At 36.4% G+C, this 26,693-nt stretch overlaps 1 protein-coding gene across 2 annotated transcripts in view; it reads right to left on the reverse strand.

The window, feature by feature from the left end:
- Nucleotides 1–11,812: 11,812 nt before the first annotated feature.
- Nucleotides 11,813–26,693, reverse strand: part of LOC100892850 (N-lysine methyltransferase KMT5A) — a 33,587-nt gene continuing 18,706 nt past the window's right edge. Inside the window, exon 6 of one of the 2 annotated variants that reach the window (XM_030990190.1) lies at nucleotides 11,813–17,256. In XM_030990190.1, coding sequence (XP_030846050.1) covers nucleotides 17,253–17,256 — 4 coding nt within the window. In that variant the 3' untranslated portion in view covers nucleotides 11,813–17,252. Of the gene's footprint in view, nucleotides 17,257–22,815; nucleotides 22,842–26,693 lie in introns of those variants that run through there. The other variant, XM_030990189.1, reaches the window with a different exon arrangement.

The following is a 26,693-nucleotide window of genomic DNA, read 5'->3' on the forward strand; positions in this document are numbered from 1 at the left end:
GTGTTTAATAAACACTAACACCAGCCTAAACACCGAAATGGAAATCAGCTGGTGTTAAGGCTTTGACCTCTCAAAATTGTCGTCTGCTGAATCGACCTTTGTGGCTGGTGTTAATATTTTATGTACAAATGTCCTATTCACTAACACTAGCCCCTAGGGATTAAGCAAATGTTGATTTCCAGTTCGGTGTTAGTGTTGTACCCGCACACATTCAACGCACGAACGACGCCAATTTATTGTCTGACGATCAAATAAAAATATGTGAAACACGTAATTCCTATATTTTTTCGTGTAAAATTAGTTATTTTCTAAGACCAGAGAAATAGGTGTAAATTTATTCTGTACTTTTCATGATATCTTTAGTTTTGATGTACTATTGTCGTAAAATCAAGTATGTAGTGACGTCACGGCTGGTGTTAAACTATCAATTTTGATATCGGTATCGGGCTCTTAATTTCATCAGCAAATTCTCCGCTCGATTTAAGAGCTCTTGACTGCTCTAAACACTAACACTAACACCAAACTTGAAATCACTCAATGTCGTCATTTTTTGCGTTGGAGAAGAGCAAAATAGCGCACTTCTGCAGCTCTCGCAACCCCTCACTCGTTCCATTGTGGTCAGGCGGCTTTGTAATGAATTTACTAATCGTTAGCTTTCTTCTGGTATTAAACTTGTTTTGATTGGATGTATATTTTTGTAAGAATTTACCCATTCACATAATGGAACAACCTGCCCGATGAAACTAGTGGCCCGTGACCCCTGTACCCAACACTGTTTGAGAGTTAGTTTATGGTCAACTTCTTTTATGAGAAAAACCCGAGCAAACCTTTCCACATGAAAATCTTTTTTCCGCAGTTTCCGAGATCAAACAATAATGGCGATTGTAAATCCTGTATAATGTGCTGGGTGTTTGCATTAAGTTTGACTCAATCTAGTTCAATTTAAAGGTAGTTATAACTATGGAAGCAGCGAGTTTCGGGACCTTACTGCTACAGCCGACCTGAGATGGCGCTTAAAAGATTAAGCGTGATATGTTTGTATGTCTTTTTATCATTGCGCAGTGAAAGAAAATTGAAATAGTTAAATGAAATAAACTCCTGAACATCACATTAAATTGTTAATGTGTTTCTTGTTAAAGTGGCTCATGAGGTGCGATGCGTGATAGCGGTGTGGAATTGGTTTGATGATGCTACTGAAATATTAAAGGAGGGGCATGGAATATCCAGAGAATGGAAGAGAACAATATGAACACAAACAAAGAGAGAGAGAGAGAGAGATAGAGAGTTAGATTATTTGTGTATGTGTGTGTTTGTATGTATGCGTGTGTGTGGGCGCGGGGGTCTGTGTTTGTGTGTGAGAGAGATTGGGAAGTAGGGCTATCTATACGGAAAGAAGAAAAAGAAAGCGAAATGAAGATAAGAACAAAAAAGAGAGAGGGAGATTGTGAGAGAGAGAGAGAGAGAGAGAGACATAGAAATGGTGGATTAGGGCGACGGATAGGAAAATGAGAACAAAAAAGCGAAATAAAGACAAATAAGGGAATGTATACACGAATAGCGAGAGAGAAAGAGAGAACGACCACAATGAAGGTAAAAATAGAAAAGAAAAAAGAGTAACAATGACAAAAAATAAGTACAAGCAAAACTAGACGAACAAACAAACAAACAAACAAAAAACAGGTCAAACTATCTTGTCGATCTGATCAGGTACACGATTCTAAGAAAGAATGGTAGTATCCTGATAACATACAAAAAAATATGACCAAAAATACGCAATTGGGCAGTTATGGGTGGGTCATCGTTGACTCCAAGGAGGATGGGATTTGTGGTGACATCGGCCACAAGATGAGGAGAAACTAATTGTTTACTCATTATCATGATCCTATCGGATTAAAATAAATAAAGTTTAAATTTGAATTTGAATTTGAGTTTGAATTTGAATTTGAATTTGTTCAGCATTTAAAGTACAGGTAATGTCAAGTTTTATAACGAGTATTTTTCACCTTCATTTGTTCTAATTAGTGCATTGATGAATATCGTAAAGTGACTTGGTAACATTGATGAAGGTTGAATATTTTTTTTTGTAAATTTGTTATCAAATGTTACTTATTATCTTCCTTTTAATGTACTAACCCTCTAACATGCAAAAAATCCTGAAAAAATTCTCAAACCACAAAGATATTAATGGTTTTCCAAGAAGGCGACACTGGTCAACACCCTCTAACAGTGATCAACAGTAAATTTTCCCAACCATTTTGAATTTTCCCAACCGTTTTTCAATGAGAAAAAGACATGAAACAGGCAATAAAAAAAATCTGGAATGGTATGTAGAGCCAAGTTTTTGCTTTGTGGCAATTTACATTTACCTAAAATGTAATTCAATTGTAATAATATGGTTGGGAGAATAAAGGAATCGATCAGATCAGTTTTTCCCAATTTGTATCATTAATAATCGTCCGTTTTCACTCAAATTTTCCGATTATCTTTAATTGTACATCGAGTATTGAAGTCACTACCTTAGCACCACTTAACAATGTGACAAAGTCCCTTTAATGGAAAATGTTGTGCATTTGAAGTTACATTAACATTATAATGTTTATCACTGTCGTAGACAGGTTCGTACACCTGGGGGGATGACTGGGCTGCCAACGCTAGTGAGAGCGCGAAGCGCCCGAGCGAGGGTGTGGGAGGGGGGTGTCCCCCCTCCCACGGTAGGGAGCTTTTGCAATTTTGAACTTGAAATCGTGCAATCTGATGCATACTTAATGAGGTAAAATAACACACACAAGCGCGCACGCACACACACACACACACACACCCCATACTCACACACACACACACACACACACACACACACACATACTACGCCTTGAATGGACAGACGTACATCGACAAGATCTACACACCGTGGCATACGAATACAGAATGGACTGACACATAGTATTGCATATTGAACCACACTACGTATTTATTTATCTCTGTGAATTTTGCTGTTACACCTCTTCAGAAAAAAAAAAACCAATGTCAACTGTGTACACGCAGGTATAGTCTTTGTTGTCTTGATAGGGGTATGTGGTTATGAATGAAAACAGCCTCTGTGGCCATTTGTGAATAGAACACATAAACAACAAACAAATAACGATTAAACTTTGAACAACATGTCTGTTCATTATAAAGCATAATGAATACGTACAAACTATGCTTTTTTTTACCTCAAAGAAACAGGCATAGTATCCATAGATGGATATTGGCTGGCGGCTCATTAACATACAGATACAAAAAACATAAACAGTATCACTATGATCCATGGAGTAACAATACTGCTTTGTAAGTTTGTGAAGAAATCGGAACCATAACGGCATTGCATCGTTTCAAATTAGGGCATTATTTACTTCTATTTGATCTCAGTCTTATAATAATAATAATAATAATAATAATAATAATAATAATAATAATAATAATAATAATAATAATAATAATAATAATAATAATAATAATAATAATAACTCTATCTGCGACTTAAGGGGAAGGAAGCGCAATCATCTAAAACTGGCACTTAAGGGCAATGTTCATGGTGGTCACAAGAAAGACCCAATCACTTAGTATTTCGGTCAATAATATCTTCTGGAAATAAATTAATGTTCTGTAGCTTCAAATCCGAATTCGAAGATTAAATGAAGAATATAACTTTTTTTGCCTTCCCTTTAAGTTTTTTAACCATAACTGTAGCTTGCGGAGAATATGTTATAATTCCCCGAAAAGTATCTATTGCTTAAGGGGAATGTTTTCCTCTTTTTTGTTATATTTCCCCGTATGGTCATAATGGGTTACAGGGGAATAATGATCTACAATAATTCCCCCGAAGGGTATGAATGGGTTAAGGGGAATGATTAACAATATCTTTTATATTTCACCATATGGTTATAATGTGTTACAGGGGAATAATGATCTACAATAATTCCCCGTAAGGTTGCAATGCTTTGCAATTAAAAATGGGTTAACCCTTACTGTATTGGGTTATTCTGATGTGGGGGGGGGGGGGGGGGGAGAGGGGCTGGGAGCTGAGCTGATCTCTCATGTAAGTAATGGTAAAAAATTGATAAATGTATTTTTATTTGTTCAAAATAGATTATTTTACCGAATCTTTGCCGTCGATATATTATAAGACAAATGTTTTTATACAACCTATGAAATATATTCATTCCTTAATCAAGAATCATGAAAAAAGTAAATTTATGGAATTTTTACCATAAATTAAATGGGAGATCAGCTCGCAAGTGTCGTCACAAATTGCCAATTTATCTTTGATCGATTACAACTTTAGAAATTCATAACTTTGTTATCCTTTATCGGATTTTCGTCAAACCTTCACTAATTATTTTCTCTATTTTTTCTGCTTTTATTCAAACCAAATTAATATCAGGGTGGACTTCCCCTTTGACCTTTTATTTGCCAAGTTCGCCGATCGGCACAAATAATATGAACCAATTAATAGAAGGATTTGCACTGTGCCTTACAATAGCTTTGTGTAATAACCCATTTCCGGTCTTCATTGTCTACACAAGAAGCTTTTTATCACAGGTATATTGTAGTTTTATACTGGAAAATGTAAAATAAGTCTTGTAGCCTTTGGTATAACTACCAGTTGAAAAATACAACTTGGCACAGGGCTATAATTTGCGTGGGTTATAGAGGGTTAAACAGCATATAATTAATTCATTTTAAATCAGTAAAAGCAAAAATAATCATACGAATTTTGGTAGGCAACTCCGCGTAACAATAAATTATGCTAGAAAACAGGTTATTTTTAAATTAATGAGTTTCATTATATATATCTCTGTCTTGGATCATAGACCTGTCAAATCAGTGTAAAGAACCATCTCAATAATTTTACACGCACAAACTAATAACAAGGTGAAATTATCAAATTATGGAATAACTAATATGTGCATAAGTATTCCCCCTGCCATTAAGAGTTATTAATCGGCCGTCCTAAATGATATTAGGAAAATAAAAGTTTGCGAGACTTATCGCTTCGGTATGTAGAGGTTTACGCCCAGCGTAGTCGTATGAAGCGTCGAACCGCGCGATGTCGATCCTTGGAGGGCGTGGCTGGCGTCCCTACTGATACACGACGACGTGGACGACATCTGACGCGATGACTGATGGGTAGCTTGAGCCTTGCATAATAATGACGCCGGAGAGATTCGCGACGACCTTCCCGGAAGGATCTCTGAAGTTGCCTCTCGACGAAAACTCTGCACCCGCAGTAAAGCTTTACATTCCTGGTAATCCAGGAAGTCCGTATCATTCCCAGTAATTATTGTAGTCCTAGTTATCCTATTTATCCCAGTTATCCGCCATCTAAGATACAATAATTATCCAAATAGCTGCCCAATCAATATATCCTAGATCATATAGCTCCGTTTAGTCTCAGAGCCCTTTATACACAGTAAAGGGCTCTGTTTAGTCTCATCGGGCACTGCCCTCTAGAGTCGGCCACTCGTAGCATAGTGTAATATTCTACGGGCTTCCACAAAAAAAATCATAACCGGTTCATTTTTTGGTTAAACAGAAATCACATTCACCCAAACAAACTTTGACACTTGCTCTTTCATTGAAACCCTCATGTCCAAGTTCACCCACCGTAATCTGATCAAAATAGGTCGCCTGCTCGCCATTGCATTAACAACATGTATGAATTAAAGAGACCAATGTTTGGATTGTATTTGCCACAAAACTACACATCCTCCCATCAATCACACGGAGCTGGCAAACATCAACAATCATAGATCAAATTGCACCATTTCGTTTTTCTGTTCTATTCCATACCTTGTAGGGCCCACAAATGTAAAAATCCACCACAAATGTAAAAATACCACAAATGTAAAAAATTGTACCCGCAAATGTCAAAATAACCACAAATGTCATAACATGTCAACCACAAATGTAAAAATAACCACAAATGTAAAACATTTCGCCCACAAGTGTAAAAATTTGTTTAACCACAAATGTACAAACAGTGGCAGAGTGGTCTTGTAGAGAGTTAGCTATCCGAGATAAAGGAATCAATCATACAACGCGATTTATTCAGTTGGATATCAAAACCCTCTTATATAATCGTTGTTTATGTCACCACTTTGAAACTAAATAAACTAATTAACATGTTTATTCCATCAACCCCGCTTTTCCCTCCTCTTCAAGACCACTCTGCCACTTTTAGACAGTTACCTATCCGAGATAAAGGAATCAATCATACAACGCGATTTATTCAGTATGTATGATTTGTATGAAACCAAGATAATGCCTGAAAGTCAGATCAGTATACATTCTCCGCACGACATGGAATACAAATTATTAAATAAAGAGACTTCCTTTATGCAGGCATTAGCAGTGATTTATCACATAAGAAAACAGTTCATCCTACTTTGGAACAACGTCACATGGTCAGTGTTGATCCATATCTATAGCTCCTAATGGCTATACCAATGCTCATTAAACAAGGTTCCAGTACAAAAACTGGACATTTAATATAAGACTAGCTTACTAAAAACAACTAAAATTTCACTTACAGTCTGTTTGGAGAGATTCTACTTTGGCTGGAACGGCAGGATGTCTAAACTGGCATCTTAGCGTTGCTCTCTGGTTAGCTGCCCAGGCCAGCAGTTGGCTAAAAACAACCTTGCTGCCAAATCATACGAAACGAATATGGCCGCGCTAGCATTATGTGCCTTGCCCTAGCCCACTTAACCAGCCAACCTAGCAATATATTCAGAAACTATATTCATAACCGCTCTACCATAACAGCGACAAACACCTTCCCTGAAAATGTATGCCTTGCCCTAGCTAACTTGTGCCCAGCCAAACTAGCAATCCATTCATAACCGCTCTACTATAAGTATGACACACACCTGTCCTAGATAATTATGTATGAGCCTTACCCTGACACTCCCAAGATTTACCTTCAGACCCTTATCAAGCGTATTAGTGTTCACAAAATGCGCTTCATAAGACAGTGTGCATTATTTTTTTTTGCTAGGCCGTATGTAGTTTCGGGAAGAGTGTTATATGCCAACACCAATCATATCGACTGAGATATCGGGAAGATTAGTGTGACTGATGGTGGTATCATATCCTTCATGGAACTGTACAGGCCACATCAAAAAACAAGGAGTCGTCACGATGAGGCTGATACTTTCATATAAAGCAGGATTTCAGATGGCAATAAACCTGGTAACATCCAGTCAAAACAGAATCTCTCTTCATCTTTCTCAACAGGCCTGGGATGCATGCAGTAGCGGGGGGGGGGGGGGGGGAGGGGCGCACCGCTGATTTTCAGATACCAGTGCACCCCATTCAATTTTGTATGAAAAGCCGGCCGATCTAAATATGCTCTCAGTGTGAGGGGAGGGGGCTGGATCCGTGCCTGGAACTATTGGTTGGCAACAACAGGATTGATGTCTCAAAATTTAGCAAAGTTTTTTGAAAGGAAACAGCCCGGTGTTACTGAAACACTGACTGGTCATTAAGCCCTGTCTAGCTTTGACTTAACGTCGCGTATATTCAAACGGACAAAGTCAAAAGCTTTCAAAGCATTGAGATGAACGCCAAACACATTTGCTTTATTCTTTTATTATTTATTAAGTCATGTTTAACCAGGTTGGTCTCATCAGTGGTCGAAACACTGTTCTCAGTACAAGAGGGCCCCGATTCATAGAGCTCAGATCCCTAAGAAGACATAGTGGAGGTGTAATAGCTCTCTTGCAAAATTGAAGGAAATAAATTATTCTTCTGTCATGCGCAAAAACACTCAAACACAGGAATAATTTCTTGGAAATAAGGCTGGAAATCAGCTCAGAACTACGTCGAACCATGCAGAGTGGCATTCAGGAACTGCAGTCCCAGAGTCTCTCACTGACCTAAAGATTCACATACCACACCTACGGAGGATGGTGACATTGTCGAGAACGAGGGGTCACACGACGTTTGTAGGGAGAAAAGTGATTGAGAGCAACTTCGGACTCAATGATGAAGAAGAAAAATGACGCTTAGCAAACTCAGTAATGATTATAAGCCCTTTTGACATAAGTGAATGTTATGTAAACATTATTTTATGGAATTTCAATATCAATTAAGATGGACATGCATGCATTTTTATATTTGCATACCTTGTCGATTTCCTGATAATGGTGAATGCGTCAGAGGTAATATGAGCTTAAAATGTTTCCATATTTCTTTATTTTATTCTTCCATTCGAATATTGACCGCCAATATGCGGTTCACAATCTCAGAAACATAGGAAAGTTATATGGGTGGTAGGGTAAAGTGGGGTTAGTGGGACAGTGGGGTAAGTGGGACAATTGGAGGATTTTTCTCTTTTTCTTGTATTAGGAGATAGAGTTAGTGGAGGGAACATTTTACAACGAAAAAACAAAATACCTAGCCACAAATTGGATGCCTCCTTGGAAAAATTTAATAAACATTAGAGGAACAAGCATAACAAATCTTCAACCTCTCAATATTTTATTCGAAAAATCCCCCCCTCCTTAGCTATTTTAGAAATAACAGAAAATAAATGACGATGTTTGGTGTCTGACTTTTATGAAAAAGAGTAGTTTGGTGACGTAATTGAATGATTGCAAATAAGGTATAAGTAGTTAGTTCAACAAAATATACAAGTATTTGCATATACATTTGTTAATATCCCCCTACATGGTTGTTGTATACCTACATTGTCCCATATACCCCCATCGTGTTGGGGTAAGTGGGACGCGCGTGCAATTCCAATGCGCATTCATGTATCAATCGCGGTATCGACTTTCCCAAGTTCTCTATACGTATTGCACGCTGTCCCACTTACCCCTACATGTTGGGGTAAGTGGGACAATGTAGTGGCCCTGAATAAACCGTCACCCTGACCTTGATTATGAAGATTATTTATCCAAAAGCTTGTCACAAATTTGTATCTATTTTAAGCTCTAATTAAGATGCTTGATTAATTATTTGAACGTTTGGTATTTTTATAAAATGCAATCAAAATCTTAAGTGTCCCACTTACCCCACTTTACCCTAATGGTTTTCCGCACGACTCTATAATGGAAGAAAATAAACAAATTTTATATACTCTATAACTGTAATAGGGTAAACTGGGGGAATATGGAGCCCTTAAGCACAAAATGAGAGTTTTGAACATGTAAAAAATATTCTTTTCACTTCTCTCTTTTACTGGTGGAAGAACTATTTATTCCTTACATAAAAACACATAAGTTAGAAAAAAAAACAATTGTCTTGTATAAATTAAAGACAACATAAACAAAAGTGTCACAGGATCCATATTACCCCAATGAACGGGGTAATATGGAGCCCACAAACAAATCTCCATATACCAAGATTTTATGAGCTGTTATAGTACAATTAATTTTGTCTCGCATACTATTTATGAATTTTCTTCAGTGACATGGGTTTTTTTTACTTTGATTCAATAATGTTATTCATGTAATAATAAATTATAATACTCCTGGTTGAAAAAAATTCCCCTCAATGCCAGGAAGGCATTATGTCACTGCAAAAACAAGATCAAAGTTTATGGTTGTGATTGCTAAATGTAATTTTGAATGGATTGTGTCCATTCATGTCTGGACATGTCATTAGGCATTATTAAACACCAATACATGGAATGAATCAAGATTAAGTGGCAGTTCCATACAGAAAAACATTAAAAAAACATGGCATTCATAGATCGTTTTTCTCGAAGCAAGCTTCTGCATGTGTGTCCCATGTGTGTACGTACGCTGTGGAATGTCAAGACATAATCCCATGCAAAAGCTGTTGATAAATCATTCACAAAATAAAACTGTAATATCTGAGGTATCAAAGTATTTACTGTTATGACTGTGGTGGTGGGGTATAGGGGGCAGAAATTAACCATGAGTATAGGCCTACATGTACATTGTACAAGAGGGAAACAAACTTGAAATCTTTAACATGTTGGTGATTTATATGGAAAGTTAAATGGGCCTGTCTTGTTATTGTTCATCCACACTACAACCACCTGGCCCCTTGATTAACATCATTAAAAGAAAAAGAGAAGCAATTAGTTAAGCTCTCTCAGTCAGAACAGTAATACTATACTTTAATAGAATATAATAGTTATAATGTTCATGATGATGAATGTATGCGATAAGGGCGGAATGAACGGACAATAAAGGGGAGAGAGGAGAGAAGAGGGAATTGCAGGGGTAGAAAAGAGAGAGAGAGAGAGAGAGAGAGAGAGAGAGAGGGGATGAGAAATAATGGGGAAGAGAGGAGTGGAGGGGGAGTTATACATCGACAGTGAAAAAGATAGGCTATAGATAGCTATTGGCAGCAGTAGATAAATATGAATATTGTGATAAACAATGATAATATTATTAATAATAATAGTGGCTGCATATGCAACCCAAATGAATGCTCTGCACCTACAAAGTATCACTATTCCCCTGGATATAGGCAATCTGCCTTAGGCTAATTACCCACTGAAGATATTCACGGAATTATTTCCAACCCGGTCACAGGCCTATTCATGTTAAAAACTGATATTTCAAATGATGAATGGTAGTTGAATTAAATAAAGGTATAAAAGAATACAATCTGCAGATGAAAACAATGCATTTTAATATTAGTTTTGTATAAATAAGCTAAGTTTAAAGCATGAAAGTACAATAATCATATGTAACGGTCGGTGAGGGCGCTGTTTATCAGGGACGCAAATAATGAATTTTAAGCCAGAAATTTATTTAACATGCTTTCATCCTCTTGAAAGCGAAAGACTTACTGCATATTCATGTCAAGTTTAAGAGCAAACGGTGAAAACAATCGGAATTGAGAAGAACTTCAAATATTCAAAGCCAAAACTGACATAAAAACAGAAAAAAGTACCGCATTTCGGTGACATCGCCCCCCGCATCGCCCTCGATTTCTATCATCGTAATCGTCGCTCTCAGATGTGCTATCACCGGGAAAAGTTATTGCGTTATCTGGTATACTCTAGGCAAGTCAAACGTTAAACAAAAATCACAAAATTAGCACTTAAATGAGCGAGGGGACGTGTTATGTGTGATGGTGCAAGATACACAGTTCAACCTCCGGTAGTGACGTCACACATTGGGTGATTTTGTCGGGAAAATTAACCCACAGAATTCTGTGGGAAAACCCCGGTTAACCCGGCAGCAATTCATTTTCGTGAGGCCCAGGGTCCATCCTATCGACCTACGAGGTCAGTTGTTCCGGCGCTTTTCACTTGAATAAATCTTCCGGGCTCCCGGTCTATAATTACTCTCAAACGCCTTCTTCCATTTCCAAAACTTCTCCCTCAAACCTTCCATTTTCTCACTTATCAAAAATCATCAGCATAATATACAACATCTCGCTAACCAAACCTTCTCTTGCACTCTCCGCAACCACATCAATCACACAAAAAATATATATATATCAGGTTACTTCTATGTACCGGGCGGCACTCATTACACCCCCCCCCCCGGTAATTCTGATGTCCTTTTAGGATTGATTTAGAAACCAGGCGCCACAGTACTCCCAAAATAATGGAAATGTACGACTGAGAGAACCTTATTATGAATACGTAGGGCCTACTCAGTCGTACATTACCATTGTATTGGGAATACTACGGTCAGTTTCAGTACAACCATTGAGTCGCAATGTATGGCAACCTATTTATTTTTTGTATTTATTTTGTTTCCTTGTTTTTTCAATAATGAAAATATTAACATTTTGTTTACATTAACAAAGCACATCACTGCAATATAGAAAAATCTGATCAGGCTAACCGTCTTGTATGTTTAATGTTCCAGGACATAATACAATTTACAACAAGAATTCTGTTTTGTGATATCACTAATTCAAATTTGTAATATCAAGAATTCAGTGTGAATTCCAACATTACTGCACATCACTGCAATGTAGACAAATCTGACTAGTTAGGTTAACAGTCTTGTATGTTTAATGTTCCAGAACATAATACAATTCACAACAAGAATTATGTTTTGTGATATCACAGATTCAATTTGTGATATCACTAATTCAAATTTGTAATTTCAATAATTCACTGTGAATTCCAACATTATTTTTGCGCAGAAATTCAACAATAACAATGTTATGACCTCATAGAAGGCACCAATCCTGCCCAAGCAGCAGGAAAAAGATGTTACTTAGGTGGTGTGATTCGGCATGGTTGCAAATTCAAATTACAAAGAGTCAACCCCCTAATCCAGTACGTGCTTCTCACCCTTTCTTAACTCAAGGCCCACTTTGCCACTTATTAATTTGACAGTAAAGCTGAACTCAAGCTGGTTCATTTTTATTCTAAAACAATGTTTTGGCCATCCTCATGGCCCACTGGTTGAGAAGCGCTGCTCAGTTTAACACTGGCGAAGATTCGAGCAGTGAACCTATTGTTCAGGGGGGGGGGGTGATCTACTTGAATAGTGTGACGTCACATATCTACGCCCTGCCCGCTGCTCTAATCCATGCTGTTGAGTTTATTACCATAGCCCTCATATCTCAAGGTTTGTTCAGATATGGCGCAACAAACCCAAACAATTTTAATGTACAAGTCAATGGAATATAAGGCGACCAAAAAAAAAAAAAAAAAAATGTTGGCGAGGCAGGAGACAATTTGTTGCCGCCTGACTTCAAAAAGCTTTGGAACAAATAAATTCCTAAAAAGTAAATGCAAAATGATGTCATGAGTTTGTCTGCAAATTTTTTGACAAAGATCCCTTTTATTTGTGATTTAATTCAGGTTCATTAACATAAGTGTGGGGGTTTGTTGCGCTGTATCTATAAACACTTACAATACTGAAGGAATTTTACACATCCTATCCAACAAGCCCTAAAGGCCACCGCACACCTTACGACTGGTCTACGACTGGATTTTGAAAGAAATTATGATAGGATTAGATATAGAATGTTTAGAATGTAAATTCCTACTGATTGAGGTCCCGAATTGTCATGTCAATATCAATATAAAAATTGCAGGGTGTTATGGCCTTTTCAGTTGGAGAAAAGGCCCGATCGGCTGCGAATCGTAGCGACGTCACACAGGCACGACTGGCCACCAACTGGTAACTGGGAGATTTGGCCTTTTCTCTGTCTGAAATACTTCAAATACCATATATTTTCGATAATTATATTGATATAACCATTCTGGACCTCAGTCAGATACAAATTTTCAAATTGAAACTCAATTTCTCTTCAAATTGCAATTTCTTTCAAAATCCAGTCGTAGACCAGTCGTAAGGTGTGCGGTGGCCTTACTCCTAAAGCAACATATGAGACTCCACAGTAAAAATGTCACTTTTCGCTATTCCAGTTATTAATACAGGCATATCATTTCATTTGTCACAGTGTTTATTACAGACCCATGATTGTACTTGTGGACCTACACTGCTTACAACCAGGCCTGCTTACAACTTCCCAATTTTACTGTCTCAGAAACCTGCATCCAAAACTACGTGAAAATTTGCTGTCACACACCAAATTTCAATATCCATAGGATTGCTAAGTGTTCTATGAATGCACAAAAATACATTAATTGATGCAAACCACAATAATTTTCCAATTGAGTCACCAGTTTGATAATTTTCTTGGTGCTATGCAGTTATAAACAATTAAAAATATCTTGTTCTTCATGTAAGGAAAGATAGATAAATAAATAAAATCATAGCAGCAAGCCCAAATGACGATGCATTTACAGATACAGATATTCAAATTGAAGAAATTAACAAAAATATACGAAATAAGTAATATAATTAAATTGGTGTGTCATATAGAATATCAAAAAGATCTTTAAACAAGAGCACCGCAAGTCGGAGCATTATACGCCCGAAGTTTCACCTTTATGCACATCTACACATCAATATCATCCAACCATGCAAGTTTGAGGAAATTTCATTACAAAGTAAATGAGTTATCCACACAAGAATTTTTCAATATTTTTTTAGTAAAATGTGGTTACCATGGCAATGCCTTGTCGTACCCAAGTTATATCACCTTTATGCACATCTACACATCAATATCATCCATCCATGCAAATTTGAAGAAATTTAATTAAAAAGTAAATGAGGAATTATCCGCACAAGAATTTTTCAATTTTTTAGTAAAATGTGGTTACCATGGCAACGCCTTGGCGTACCCAAGTTATATCATCTTTACGCACATCTACACATCAATATCATCCATCCATGCAAGTTTGAAGAAATTTCGTTAAACAATGAATGAGGAGTTATCTACACAAGAATTGGCTAACGGACGGACGGACGGACGTCATACCATAATACGACCCTTCGGCGTATAAAAAGTGTATGTGAAATAATGGTTTATTGGTGTGCTGTTGTAGCACTTACAGTATGTATGTTTTGGACAGTAAAATTACTCAATATTTTAGTTTCAATAAACCAATGATCGTTTTCTTTAAATTGCGTATATTGCATCAGAAATTTATTAACACCATGTATAGTGAATCAAAACATAAACATACACAGTGTAACAACAAAAGTGATAATGAGCATGCATTGGTGTATCCTATACACTGTGAGTAAAAAAAAAGGAACCTAACTTTAGTAGCTTCTTATAAAAATATTATAACATATGAAACCTTGAGATGTATCTAATTGTAAAGAATAACCTTCACTCTGTCTACCGATACCTCATTTATGATGTTTCTGTCACGGATGACTGAGCACTAAGATTTTCAATTTTTGGGGGGTCAAAATCGCCTTGTACCAAGTTTGACCTTAAGCAATGGGTGTGTGTCAAAGGCTTCTAATCACATGTTACTTTGTCTGAAATCGTTTTTAAATGATAAAATATGTTTTGTGTTTCAATTATTCAGAGTTAAGTGATTTTAAGTATCTAGACTTTCACAGGGATTTTATTTTAGGTTTCATTGGCTGTGGATGCACTTTGAACTGCCTACAAACCTCTTATCTTAGAATGTTATCTTGCCACAAAACCATCTGTTTATTGGTCGATTGCACCAACTTAGCTGAATAAGTTATCTAGCTCACAATCTACATTAAATTAATAGTTAACTAACCTAAAAGACTAAAAAAATACAAGGAAGGCCTGTTTAGAACACATATGCTAGTGTTTTGAACTGTGTTTTTACTTCATTTGAAAGAAAGCTTCTTCACTACCAACATTCTGAAGCTGACACACTCAATAAAGAAACTCTTACATACGAGGAATGTTGAGGAAACCAAGATTGTGTCTTAATGACAACAAAGATATCTTAAATATTGCTTGTAATAAGGATATTCTTTCATTTAAAGTTCAAATCAACACCTTTTCTAGTCAAATACACAAAATCAATTTAAAAAGCTTAGCCATTATTTCAAGACTCCAATAACAAATCCATAGTAGCTTTTGACGCACACGTATTGCTTAAGCCCAAACTTGATACAAGGCGATTTTGACAAAGCTTTTTGAAACTCCTGGTGCTCAGTCATCCGTGGCAGGAAAAGTATGAATAAGGTATCAGTAGACAGTAAAGTTACTCTTTACAATGAAATAAATTGCAAGGTTCCATATATGTTATAATATTATCATAAGAAGCTACCGAAGTTGGGTTTCCTTCTTTTTTTTACTCACACTGTATAGGAGAATTAAAAAACAATGTGTGAAGAAGTGGGTAATGGAAGTGCTGTTAAAACATACAGTAGGTATGTTTGATTACATGGAAAAGCTGTTATTTTAAATACGTATATTAATACATATTTTGAGTGGCACTATGCATAGTGGATTGAAACATAAACATAAATAATCGAATGGATAAATCAATATACATGTATAAATCATTAATATTAGTTATGATCATTATATTGGTGTGCCCTATTAAAAACAGATGATTTTAAAAAAATTGTAATTTTCACCTGTAGCAAGTGGATAAAATTTGGTAATTGGGCATGTTTTGTGACATCATTCTTACATCATACAATGGAAAGGGGGGGGGGGGCATACCGAAACTATGTACTGGCAAACATATCAGGGCTTATACCTTTCAAGGGCCTCCTCCCCTCTTGGTACACATCAATACTAAAATGTTTTGGTCAGACCGGAGTTAGCCTGAATTCATGATAAATACTCTTGCAGTGCTAAAACACAACAGACAATGTATGTATACATAAATTTGAAGAACATACTGAAAGATCAATCTAAAATGCCAGCAAACTCCAAATCACTCATTGGGAGTTGAAAACGCTTCAATTTCATATGTGAAGACCCTATGGAGGTATACATGTAGGGGCAGCTAAAGAGACACACAGGCATATATAGTTAGAAAAAAAAACGAGAAATTAATGAAAAGGAGAGAGATGGTTACGCTTAATACTAGGGCCTATTCCTATTGGGCCTAAACTCATTAAAATTATAGTCTACTACATGAAGGAAAGAGAAGAAATGCCAAGAATCTGAGACTTCCCATAACATGACTCTTCTGCAACAGAAAATATCAATCAGTTTGAGGGCTAGTAGTGTAAGCTATATTGTGTGTATACCATAAGCCCGCCCGTGCGCACGGTGCGGTGCATCAGCGCCAAGGGTTACAACATGGTGCCTGTTATCAAGTTGGCCAAACTCTGTGTATAAAGGGCTCTGGAGTGCACTGACAGAAAGTTCTTATGTGGGTGAAACAGGAAGAACACTGAATGACCGATTAAAAGAACACAAAAGGGCCCTCAGATTAAACAATCCAACCCACTCAGCAGTGGCCGGAACACGCCCTCAATACTGGACATAACATTCGCTGGGATGATACACAGATCATAGACTTTGAATCTTATTTCTGGCCAAGGAAGGTCAAAGAGTCTATCTAGATAAAAAGCATTAATCCAGCACTCAATAGGGACACTGGGTACGCATTGTCACCTATCTTCGCTCCAGTGATCGCCAAGACAGCAACTGTGTGACAAATCAGTTGACATGAGGAAGTCTGCAGGAGCAGACGAAAGCTCGCCCCAATCATTTTTAAGTTTGGTAGAAGCGAAATACTTGTATATCAAGAAATCGCTGTGTGTGGCAAACTAAAGAATGAAAAAGTTCACCCGGTGCATTAGAGAATAATTTCCTACTGGTTGCTTTCCATTTTTTTTACCAAGCGATCTCTTTTTGATTTTTCATTCATGACCTTGCTTCTGATGACTTTGAAGTTTCTAATCTTGAAATCAGGATATGCTGCCAAGAACTGGTGAACCTCTCTCTTACCTACAAAAGAAAATGAAAGGGAAAACACATGAAAAAGCATTGAGCAATGTAAACAAAAATAACTAGATTTAAAAAAACAGAGCGATGATGATGAAACAAAGTTTGATTTTTTGTCCTCTCTAAAGCACAAAATAATTATAATGTACTTCTTTTTTGTTCCAGCAATTTCTAGTCTGTGTATTTCAAAAATGAAACCACTGAAAATATTTCTTCTGGCTCTTCTTGAAATTACACACACAAGGCATGAAAGGCAGTTTGACCACCCTTTGACATTGGATATCCTTAACGATCCTTCTCACAGGCTTTTACCAAAGACTTGGGTCACGTCGCACTCGAAAACACCTGTGTTTTGGCTTGTGCAGCTATTTTTTTGTAATGGTGTCTGCAATGGGCCAAACACGCTGGGAAAAAAATCTTAATTTAAATTATCAACTGCTCTTAACCATTTTTTTTATGGCTGTCTTCAAAGGGGGCCGTGCGAGGGGAAATTTGTTTTAAAAAGAAGTTAAAGTTGCGATTGTTTTGTTTTTGTCAATGATGAAAAGAAAGAAGACAAGAACTAAGGCTGACATAATACAGAACAAGGCGGTTCACGAACCACGAGTCTCGCCCGATTTCGTGGTCAATAGAACGTGGAAAATTTTACCCCCCAAAAAAGGATTTTAAACAATTAGCATTTTGAGCCCTAGATTCCTTTGACCCCATCCTCCTACAGATCTGCTTACATACATGTACAACTTGACACTCAAACTGCATATACATGTATGTATGCATTTGAATAAATTTGCATAAATTAACCTAATTAATGAATTTCAAAATTCTGTGTACAACTTTTCAACCCTGCACCTAGCCCTATGAGATAAAACAATCAGAATCAAAATCGGTCGAGAAATGAGGGAGAAGAAGCATGTTTTGTGAATTATGAATAAATTTACATAAGCTATAATTACTGGAGTAAAATTTCAAAATTATGTGTACAAGTTTTGTGTAGCCAACGAAGCTCTACCAAATAAAACAATTATAATGAGAATTAGGTCAAGAAATGAAGAAGCATTTTTTGTGAATTTGAATAAATTTACGTAAATTAGCATAATTAATGAATTTCAAAATTCTGTGTAGAAGTTTTGAACCCTGCACCTAGCCCTATGAGATAAAACAATCAGAATCAAAATCGGTCCAGAAATGAGGGAGAAGAAGCCTAATTTAACATTTTGTACACACACAGACACACAGACAGACAGACACACAGACACACGTACGGAGCCCGTTTCATAGTTTCAAAATGTGTAAAAAAATTGTGTATAAAGCCAATGAAAATTTGTCCAGGTTGTGACATCAAGGAGTTGCCAATTTAAGAGTATGACAATAAGTTGAAGTTGTACATGAAAAAGTTCATTGACCCTTGACTATAATGGACTTCAGAAAAGGATAATATTCTTTACATAACATTCATATGAAACTATAACACTACTGAGCTCTCCTACCTGAAGTTATGGAAGAAACCAAAACTTCAACATTTCCATAATGTCTGTACAGTACATACAGTATATGTACAGTATATATTGTGTATACAGGACACTGGCCTGAAACTTTAACCAAAACTTTAACTAAGTTTAAAAGATTATAAAATCCCTATTCCTTGACAAAACGCAGAGCATGGGGGTGCATATGAAAGAGGACACTCTACTGAATCATTTGAATTAGGTTTCAAGACAATTGGTCACAGGGTATTGGAATTATAGACATCTGAACTTAACCATGCAAACTTTAACCTGCAACAGACACTGGCCTGAAACTTTAATCAAAACTTAACCAAGTCTAAAAGGTTATAAAATCCCTATTCCTGGACGAAACACAGAGTATGGGGATGCATATACAAGAGAACACTCTACCAAATCATTTGAATCCAGTTTCAAGACCATTGGTTGCACGGTATTGGAATTCAAGCCATAGGAATTTGACCAATCAAACTTAAACCTGAAATGTTGACAACGCCGCCGTCGCCGCCGCCGGAAATAGTGACGCCTATGGTCTCGCTTCTGCTTCGCAGGCGAGACAAAAATTAAAGATTTTAAAGGATTTTCTAGACTGACATATGAAAATAAAATGAGGAATGAAACTTAAAGGTATTGCGCAGTGTTGGTAAAAGACGAAGGGGTAAAAAAATAGATTTCCTTCACTTTCTTATTTTTTGATACACTTATGAGGGTAGAACACAACTCCGTAAAAGTTCACTCTGAAATGCCTCCATTTTCGAGAAATCACATGTTTAGTGTTGATTTTTGGGATTTATCGGGTACCCGATGAATACGGCTAATTCGCTTGATGCTGAATATCTCACGGATAAAAGTGTTTCTGATCTTACAAATCACAGGTAAGGTTCTTTTTATGTTGATACATCTCAAAATAAAGAAAAGTTGGGAATTTTTGAAGGAGAACACTGTTTTTAAAGGGGAAAACAGATTTGTCTGGCCGGACAGATATCGTCGAATGTACTTGTCCTTTTACAGCTTCCAAGGCTATTTGAAGAAAATTGATAATCGATTTGGTCTTAGATCATCTAGATGCACCAAGAAAAACACATTTAATCAAAATCCGTGACCTTGGCCAACACTGTGTATTACTTTTAATAGGTTGGCAATTACTAGGAATGATGGAAATATAGAAAGAGAAGATAAATTATGGAAAACAAAGAAAAACTTATAAAAGAAAAAAGGAAAAGAGAGAAATCCAGACACAAAGAGTACTACAAGACGAATGGAAAATTGCAATGATTGAAGATAAACAAAAAAAGAAATATGCATTGCCAAAAGAAAGAGTGATGGGAAAACAAAGGAATACATCAAGAAAGGGACGATAAAATGAAGGACAACCAAGAAATTACATCAAGCAAGCATTTATGATGGGAAAACAAAGAAATACATCATCAAAATGAAGATGATGGATTGAAGGAAAAACAAATCACTCTATCCTCTTCCTTTCATCAATGTAATTCTTTATTTTTTCTCCAATCAGTGCAATTTTCCATTAGGCCTATAATATTCTCTGTGTCTGTAATTCTCTCTTTTTATTTTTTCATCTTTAAGTTATTCTTTGTTTCCCAATTCGGCCAACTTGAAATTCCAATATGTATAGTGCTAACAACTTTCAAAAATGTATAACTTTCTTATTGTTTGTCCGATTTTGTTCAAACTTTCACCAATCTGCTTCTCTGAAATTTCTTTTTTGTTTTAGAACTTGCCATATGGGTTGGATTCCCCTTTAAATGACTGTAGACCACTATCCTTGATGTTGCAACCATATAGATATGCATTAGAGTCAAATAATTCTCTAAGGCTTTGCAGTTAAATGAAAACAAGATGGTTCTCGAACCACGAGTCTCGCCCGATTTCGTGGTCAATAAAACGTGGAAAATTTCACCCCCAAAAAAGGATTTTGAACAATTAGCATTTTGAGACCTAGATGCCTTCTAAAGACCCCATCCTCCTACAGATCTGCTTACATACATGTACAACTTGACACTCAAACTGCATATATATGCATATTCATGCGCATGTACATGTAAATGCATGCAAGTACATTGCATATATATGCACATGTATGCATATTTATGCATAATTATGCATAAAGTTGTATGTAAGCATATCTGTATGCACCATATATGTTCCTATACCCAAGGGTCATTAATTACCACCAAGTTTGATCCAAATTGATGGCAGACTTTACAAATGAGCAATTAAAAGTTGTCCAGGTTGTGACATCAAGGAGTTGCCTATTTAAGAGTTTAATAAGTTAAAGTTGTACATGAAAATGCTGAAGTTCATTGACCCTTGACCTTTGACCTTTAACAGTGGTTACCTCACAGTCTTAACTGCAGACTGCAAAAGGGTAACCATCCTACAAAACATTGTCACCAGTAAATAATCCTAGTTGAAGTTGTACATGAAAATGCAAACATTATGCAAAGTTCATTGACCTTTGACCTTTAACTCTAATGGACTTCAGAAAAGGGTAATATTGTTTACACATAACATTCATATGAAACTATAACACTACTGAAATTTCCTACCTGAAGTTATGGAAGAAACCAAAACTTCAACATTTCCATAATGTCTGTCCAGTACATACAGTACACAGTATATGTACAGTATGTATATTGTGTATACACGACACTCCTGAAACTTTAACCAAAACTTTAACTATGTTTAAAAGATTATAAAATTCCTATTCCTTGACAAAACGCAGAGCATGGGGGTGCATATGAAAGAAGACACTCTACTGAATCATTTAAATTAGGTTTCAAGACAATTGGTCACACGGTATTGAAATTATAGACATCTGAACTTAACCATGCAAACTTTAACCTGCAACAGACACTGGCCTGAAACTTTAACCAAAACTTAACCAAGTTTAAATGGTTATAAAATCCCTATTCCTGGACGAAACACAGAGTATGGGGATGGATATGAAAGAGAACACTCTACCGAATCATTTGAATCCAGTTTCAAGACCATTGGTGGCACGGTATTGGAATTCAAGCCATAGGAATTTGACCAAGCAAACTTTAACCTGAAATGTTGACAACGCCGCCGTCGCCGGAAATAGCGACGCCTATGTCCCGCATCTGCTTCGCAGGCGAGACAAAAATCAGGAACAAGAGGTCAAACTACTCATTTACATCATAAGCATTTTATGTTTTACAATTGCAAGGGTTCTAAGCTCTCCAGAAAAACAAAGAGCCCTGGGAAGTTTATGACATTCCTTCTACTTTATATCTCTTTTCACTTTAAAAAGTCCTTGCATGTACCCTTTTGTGAATAGCACGACACATACCAGGTAACTTCTTTCTCGTATCTCTTAGCAGGTACTGCTCGAAGTAGTTGCATACCAATTTTTTGGAGGAAGTTTCCCAGTGGGTGTACCCCCGACCTATAAAGAAAAGAGAAATAGAAAGAAAATCGATGAGGGAAATATAATTTATATCAGAGCAAAATATATATTTTTTGTTTTCAATATTTGCCAGCATCATAACCATGGCAGATCTGAAGTTCCCTATTACGAGGGTATCATAGATAAACGAACAATGCACCAGCCAAACGTCATTAGGGAGCTTCCAATTTGATACCAGACTGATAATTCGGGCCATGTGCACATGTATTGATTTTGTAAGGAATAAGTGCTCCAAATCCAAGACAAGTAAAGTGGCTAACAAACATTGCAGTTGGCAAAATAATGTTAGGTGTACTGCCAATTTTGAATCATCTGTCAAGACTACAAACAAAAAACAAAAAAGTGAATTGGTAAATAATGTTATGCATAATATGTGTCCTGCGTAAAGTGAAGATCTTTGGTTCCTTTTAAAAATAACATACATGTATGTACTAAGACATACCTGAATACGCAATATGGTCCTTTTCCTCCTCCTGCTTCGTCCCTTCTTCCTCCTGATTCATCCCTCCTTCCTCCTGATTCATCCCTCCTTCCTCCTCCTGATTCATCACTCCTTCCTCCTCCTGATTCATCACTCCTTCCTCCTCCTGATTCATCCCTCCTTACTCCTCCTGATTCATCCCTCCTTCCTCCTCCTGATTCATCCCTCCTACAAACAAGTACAATAAGCATAGAAGCAAAAGATAAGGAGCAGCATGTAAGATGGGGTAAAGACAAGGTGAGAGAAAGCAGTGACAATGTATTAAACCTTCCAGGTACCCCCTTGATGCTTTGCGGAACAAGTCTGCATCGCGAAAACTCGCGGCGACGTTTCACGACTTTTTTCTTTTGGGTCTAGCGCATCTGTTTTGAACAACATTGCAACGCCCAGGTAGGTGGTTCTGAAGTTACACATAAGTTTATACATGCACGTTAACCAAAAATGGCTAAAAAGCATGATTTCATGCAGGATTTCAATACAAATTGTGCTTTCAGCCAAAACTCATAAATGTATGATTATTTTTGCTTCTAACGATTAAAATTAATTGATAACATGCTGTTTATGATCGCACAAGTGTAGCCGACAATTTTCATCGAAAAACAATAACAGACAAAAAGGTCAAAAACATAAGAAATTAATTTTGATATCATGTTTTTGAAGTATATTTGCTAAGAACACTAAAAAGAGTAACTATACCACAAATTAGTATATTTGGAACTTTATTTATTGATTAGGAGCAAAAAGTCTGATTCCATGCATAAATTACACATAAATTAGCATAATTAATAAACATTATTCTTCACAAAACGGATGACGTGCATTCCAATTCCTCGTCGCGATCGTGCAGTCGACGGCCCAGATCTCAAGGAGGCATGGAGCCCCCCCCCCGATATCATCTACCAAATTAGCCAGGCCTAATTCGGGTTAAGGGGAAATATAAAATTTCCCCCTAATTCGGGTTAGGGGGAAATATAATATTTTCCCCTAATTGGGTTAAGGGGAAATATAATATTTTCCCCTAAGTCGGATTAAGGGGAAATATAATATTTTCCCAAAGATGTACATGTACAGTATGTATGTGCATATATATATATACACATGTAAATACAGTTAAATTTGCATGCCTAAGTCAAATCCCTTGGGACCACAGAAATCTGAGAAATTCTACTTCTAAGAGGTAAACTAGACATGAATTCGTCACTTGAGATGAATTAGGTGATCCGCCATGATTTTAATAGATGACGCAGGAAGTTACGATGTAATTGAGAAAAAAAAATTGCAACAAAAATAGCAGCAAAAATCTTGAATATGAAGTTTGGAAATGATTAAAGACTTAAGAGATGATTTTTTTTAGAATAATTCATTTGCCATAGGCTTTGTACACAAATTTTGAAGTGCAATATTTCAATAAATGATAAACGTCTGGAAATGAGAATAAACAAATATGAATGTCTTTAATAACCCAGTACAGCTCTGGAAACTTGGGCATGATTGGTAACGTTATGTATTTATTATGATTTTTTTTTGATAATTAACTTGTCATAGGCTTTGTACACAAACTTTAAAGTGCAATGTGTTAACAAATGATAAACGTTTTGAGACGATACTAACAAATATGAAAGAATTATTAAATGCAAAACTTATTTAAATTGCCCACCAAAAAACAAAAAAACAAAATCCTTCAGCGGATTCGAACCCGGGCCACAAAGACGAGAGTCGAGTGTCAACACCAATATACCACGGCGCTTCCACATAGACATAACACGTATATCTGAAAAAGTCTATGACCGATTCTGAATTCACACGTTAATTCGAATTTTTTCACCATGATCCCATAATCTAAATCAAAAATAACATTTCTCGTAGCGTACAGTCTCAGCTACAACATATCAAATTTTGGTATAAACAACTGAGAAAAGTAAAAAGAAAGACTATGCAAATTGTGACTTAGAAAAAAAAATCACCCTCCATAGACATAACACGTACATGTTGCAGATTCGGACTTTTCACCTTTAATCAAAAATTTGACCATGATCCCATCATGTAAATGAAAAATAAATGTCACGTTACTTGTAGATAACATTCTCAGCTACAACATATTGAAATTTGGGACAGTCAAAAGAACATTGTCAAATGTAATGTAAAAAATCAAAAATCAATTTTCTTACTTCAGATGGCAATATGATGATGTCACAACATCCGGTGACCCAAAATGATGCATGAAATGGAATCTACAACTCATGCCCTTTCAGAATATGAAATAAAAATGGAGGTCACATGGCATTCTGAAAAGTTACAGCGAATTCAAAATTTGCCTTTTTTTTACAATTTTTTCAATTTTTGGCATATTTTCGCGCGCGCGGATTTTGAGGTTTAGCGCGCGCATATTACGTTATTATAGGTCAAGAAGGACTGGAAATTAGTTAAAATTGTTGACAATAGTATTAGGAACCCAAAACATGTAAAAAAACGGCGTTTCCACGTTCCGTACGTGCTACACGCGAAAAAACGCGCGCGCAGACGCGCACGCGCTGAATTTTTTTAAATGCTCAAAATGGCCTGAAACGTATAGTAAACTCAAAATAAATTCATTTGGAGCATTTTTCAATTTTGACGCGCGTGCATGCGCGTAGGTTGAAGAGTTGAACCTTGACCTGAAGTTAATGTATGCCAAATTTGGTCAAAAAATAACGTTCCGTTAGGAAGATATGGTCAATAAGAAGATTTTACAAAATGGCGCCTAGATGACGTCACGGATGGGTGATCACAATGAAAACAGATGACCCGTCAAGATTTTATGATGGGACATGACTATGGGAAATTTCATGATGATTGACATTGCCGTTTTTGCATGAATTATGTCACAAAAAAGTGACCAGAAATAAATAATAATAAAAAAGATTCTGACGAAATCAAGAGGTTCTCCGCCAATGAATGGCGGATCACCTAATAACACATATTTTGCACAATCTGGTCTAAACAATGCTTCCACGGGCGATTATTTGACGACTTACAGAAGGTCAACTAATACAAGGTTAACTGTAACCTTTATGCAATAATAAACTCACAGTTTGCCAATTTTTTTTTTAATTGGTGGGGAAAAAGAGCTGCTCTCTGGTTCTTCATTCTTTTAAAGCTACAGTATTCCCAGGACCCAGAAATAGCTCCATCTCAGTCCTGAACTACCCATATTGTTCCCGTCAGCGCTCCCAGGATGCAACATTCTGATCTCGTAGTCTTATGATTTATGCTCGCTTGAATGATTGCAAATTTATTTGGCATCCTTTACATCCTTACAATAAATTCATTACCAAGTAACAAAGTGAGTATTATGTCTCTTCCAAACATCCCTGTTTTCCCAGGTCGAAAATCCCATAGAGACCAATAGAGACCATTAGAAAAATTCTATTGGTCTCTAATGGTTTCTGTTGGAGTCTATTGGTTTCTGTTGGACCCATAGAATTGAATCCAATAGAGACTATTCAAACCATCAGAAACCAAAAGAAACCAATAGCACCCATAGAAACCAATAGAAATAGAAACCAATAGGACCAATAGAAACCAATAGGACCAATAGAAACCAATAAGACAAATATAAACCAATAGGACCAATAGGACCAATAGGACCAATATAAACCAATAAGACCAATAGAAACCAATAGAACCGAAAGGACCAATAGGACCAATAGGACCGATAGGACCAATAGAAAACCAATGAGACCAATAGAACCCAATGGGACCAATAGAAACCAATAGGTCCAATAGAAACCAATAGAAACCAACAGCTAAATCTATCTCATGCATATTCATGATTACTTTATACGTGTTCACAGAAAATTACATTTATCATAATTTGTCAAGCAACTTATGACAATGTACATCAATTTTATGATTTTTATTTTCTTTTGGCAACTAATGACTCATAGATTATTTGTTTAATCATGTTACAATTTCATTCACGTTTTAGCAATAGATATATTGATTATAATGATTACTATAAAACACT

The sequence above is a fragment of the Strongylocentrotus purpuratus genome, unplaced genomic scaffold, assembly GCF_000002235.5.
Source record: "Strongylocentrotus purpuratus isolate Spur 01 unplaced genomic scaffold, Spur_5.0 spur5_scaffold_19, whole genome shotgun sequence".
Taxonomy (NCBI): domain Eukaryota; kingdom Metazoa; phylum Echinodermata; class Echinoidea; order Camarodonta; family Strongylocentrotidae; genus Strongylocentrotus; species Strongylocentrotus purpuratus.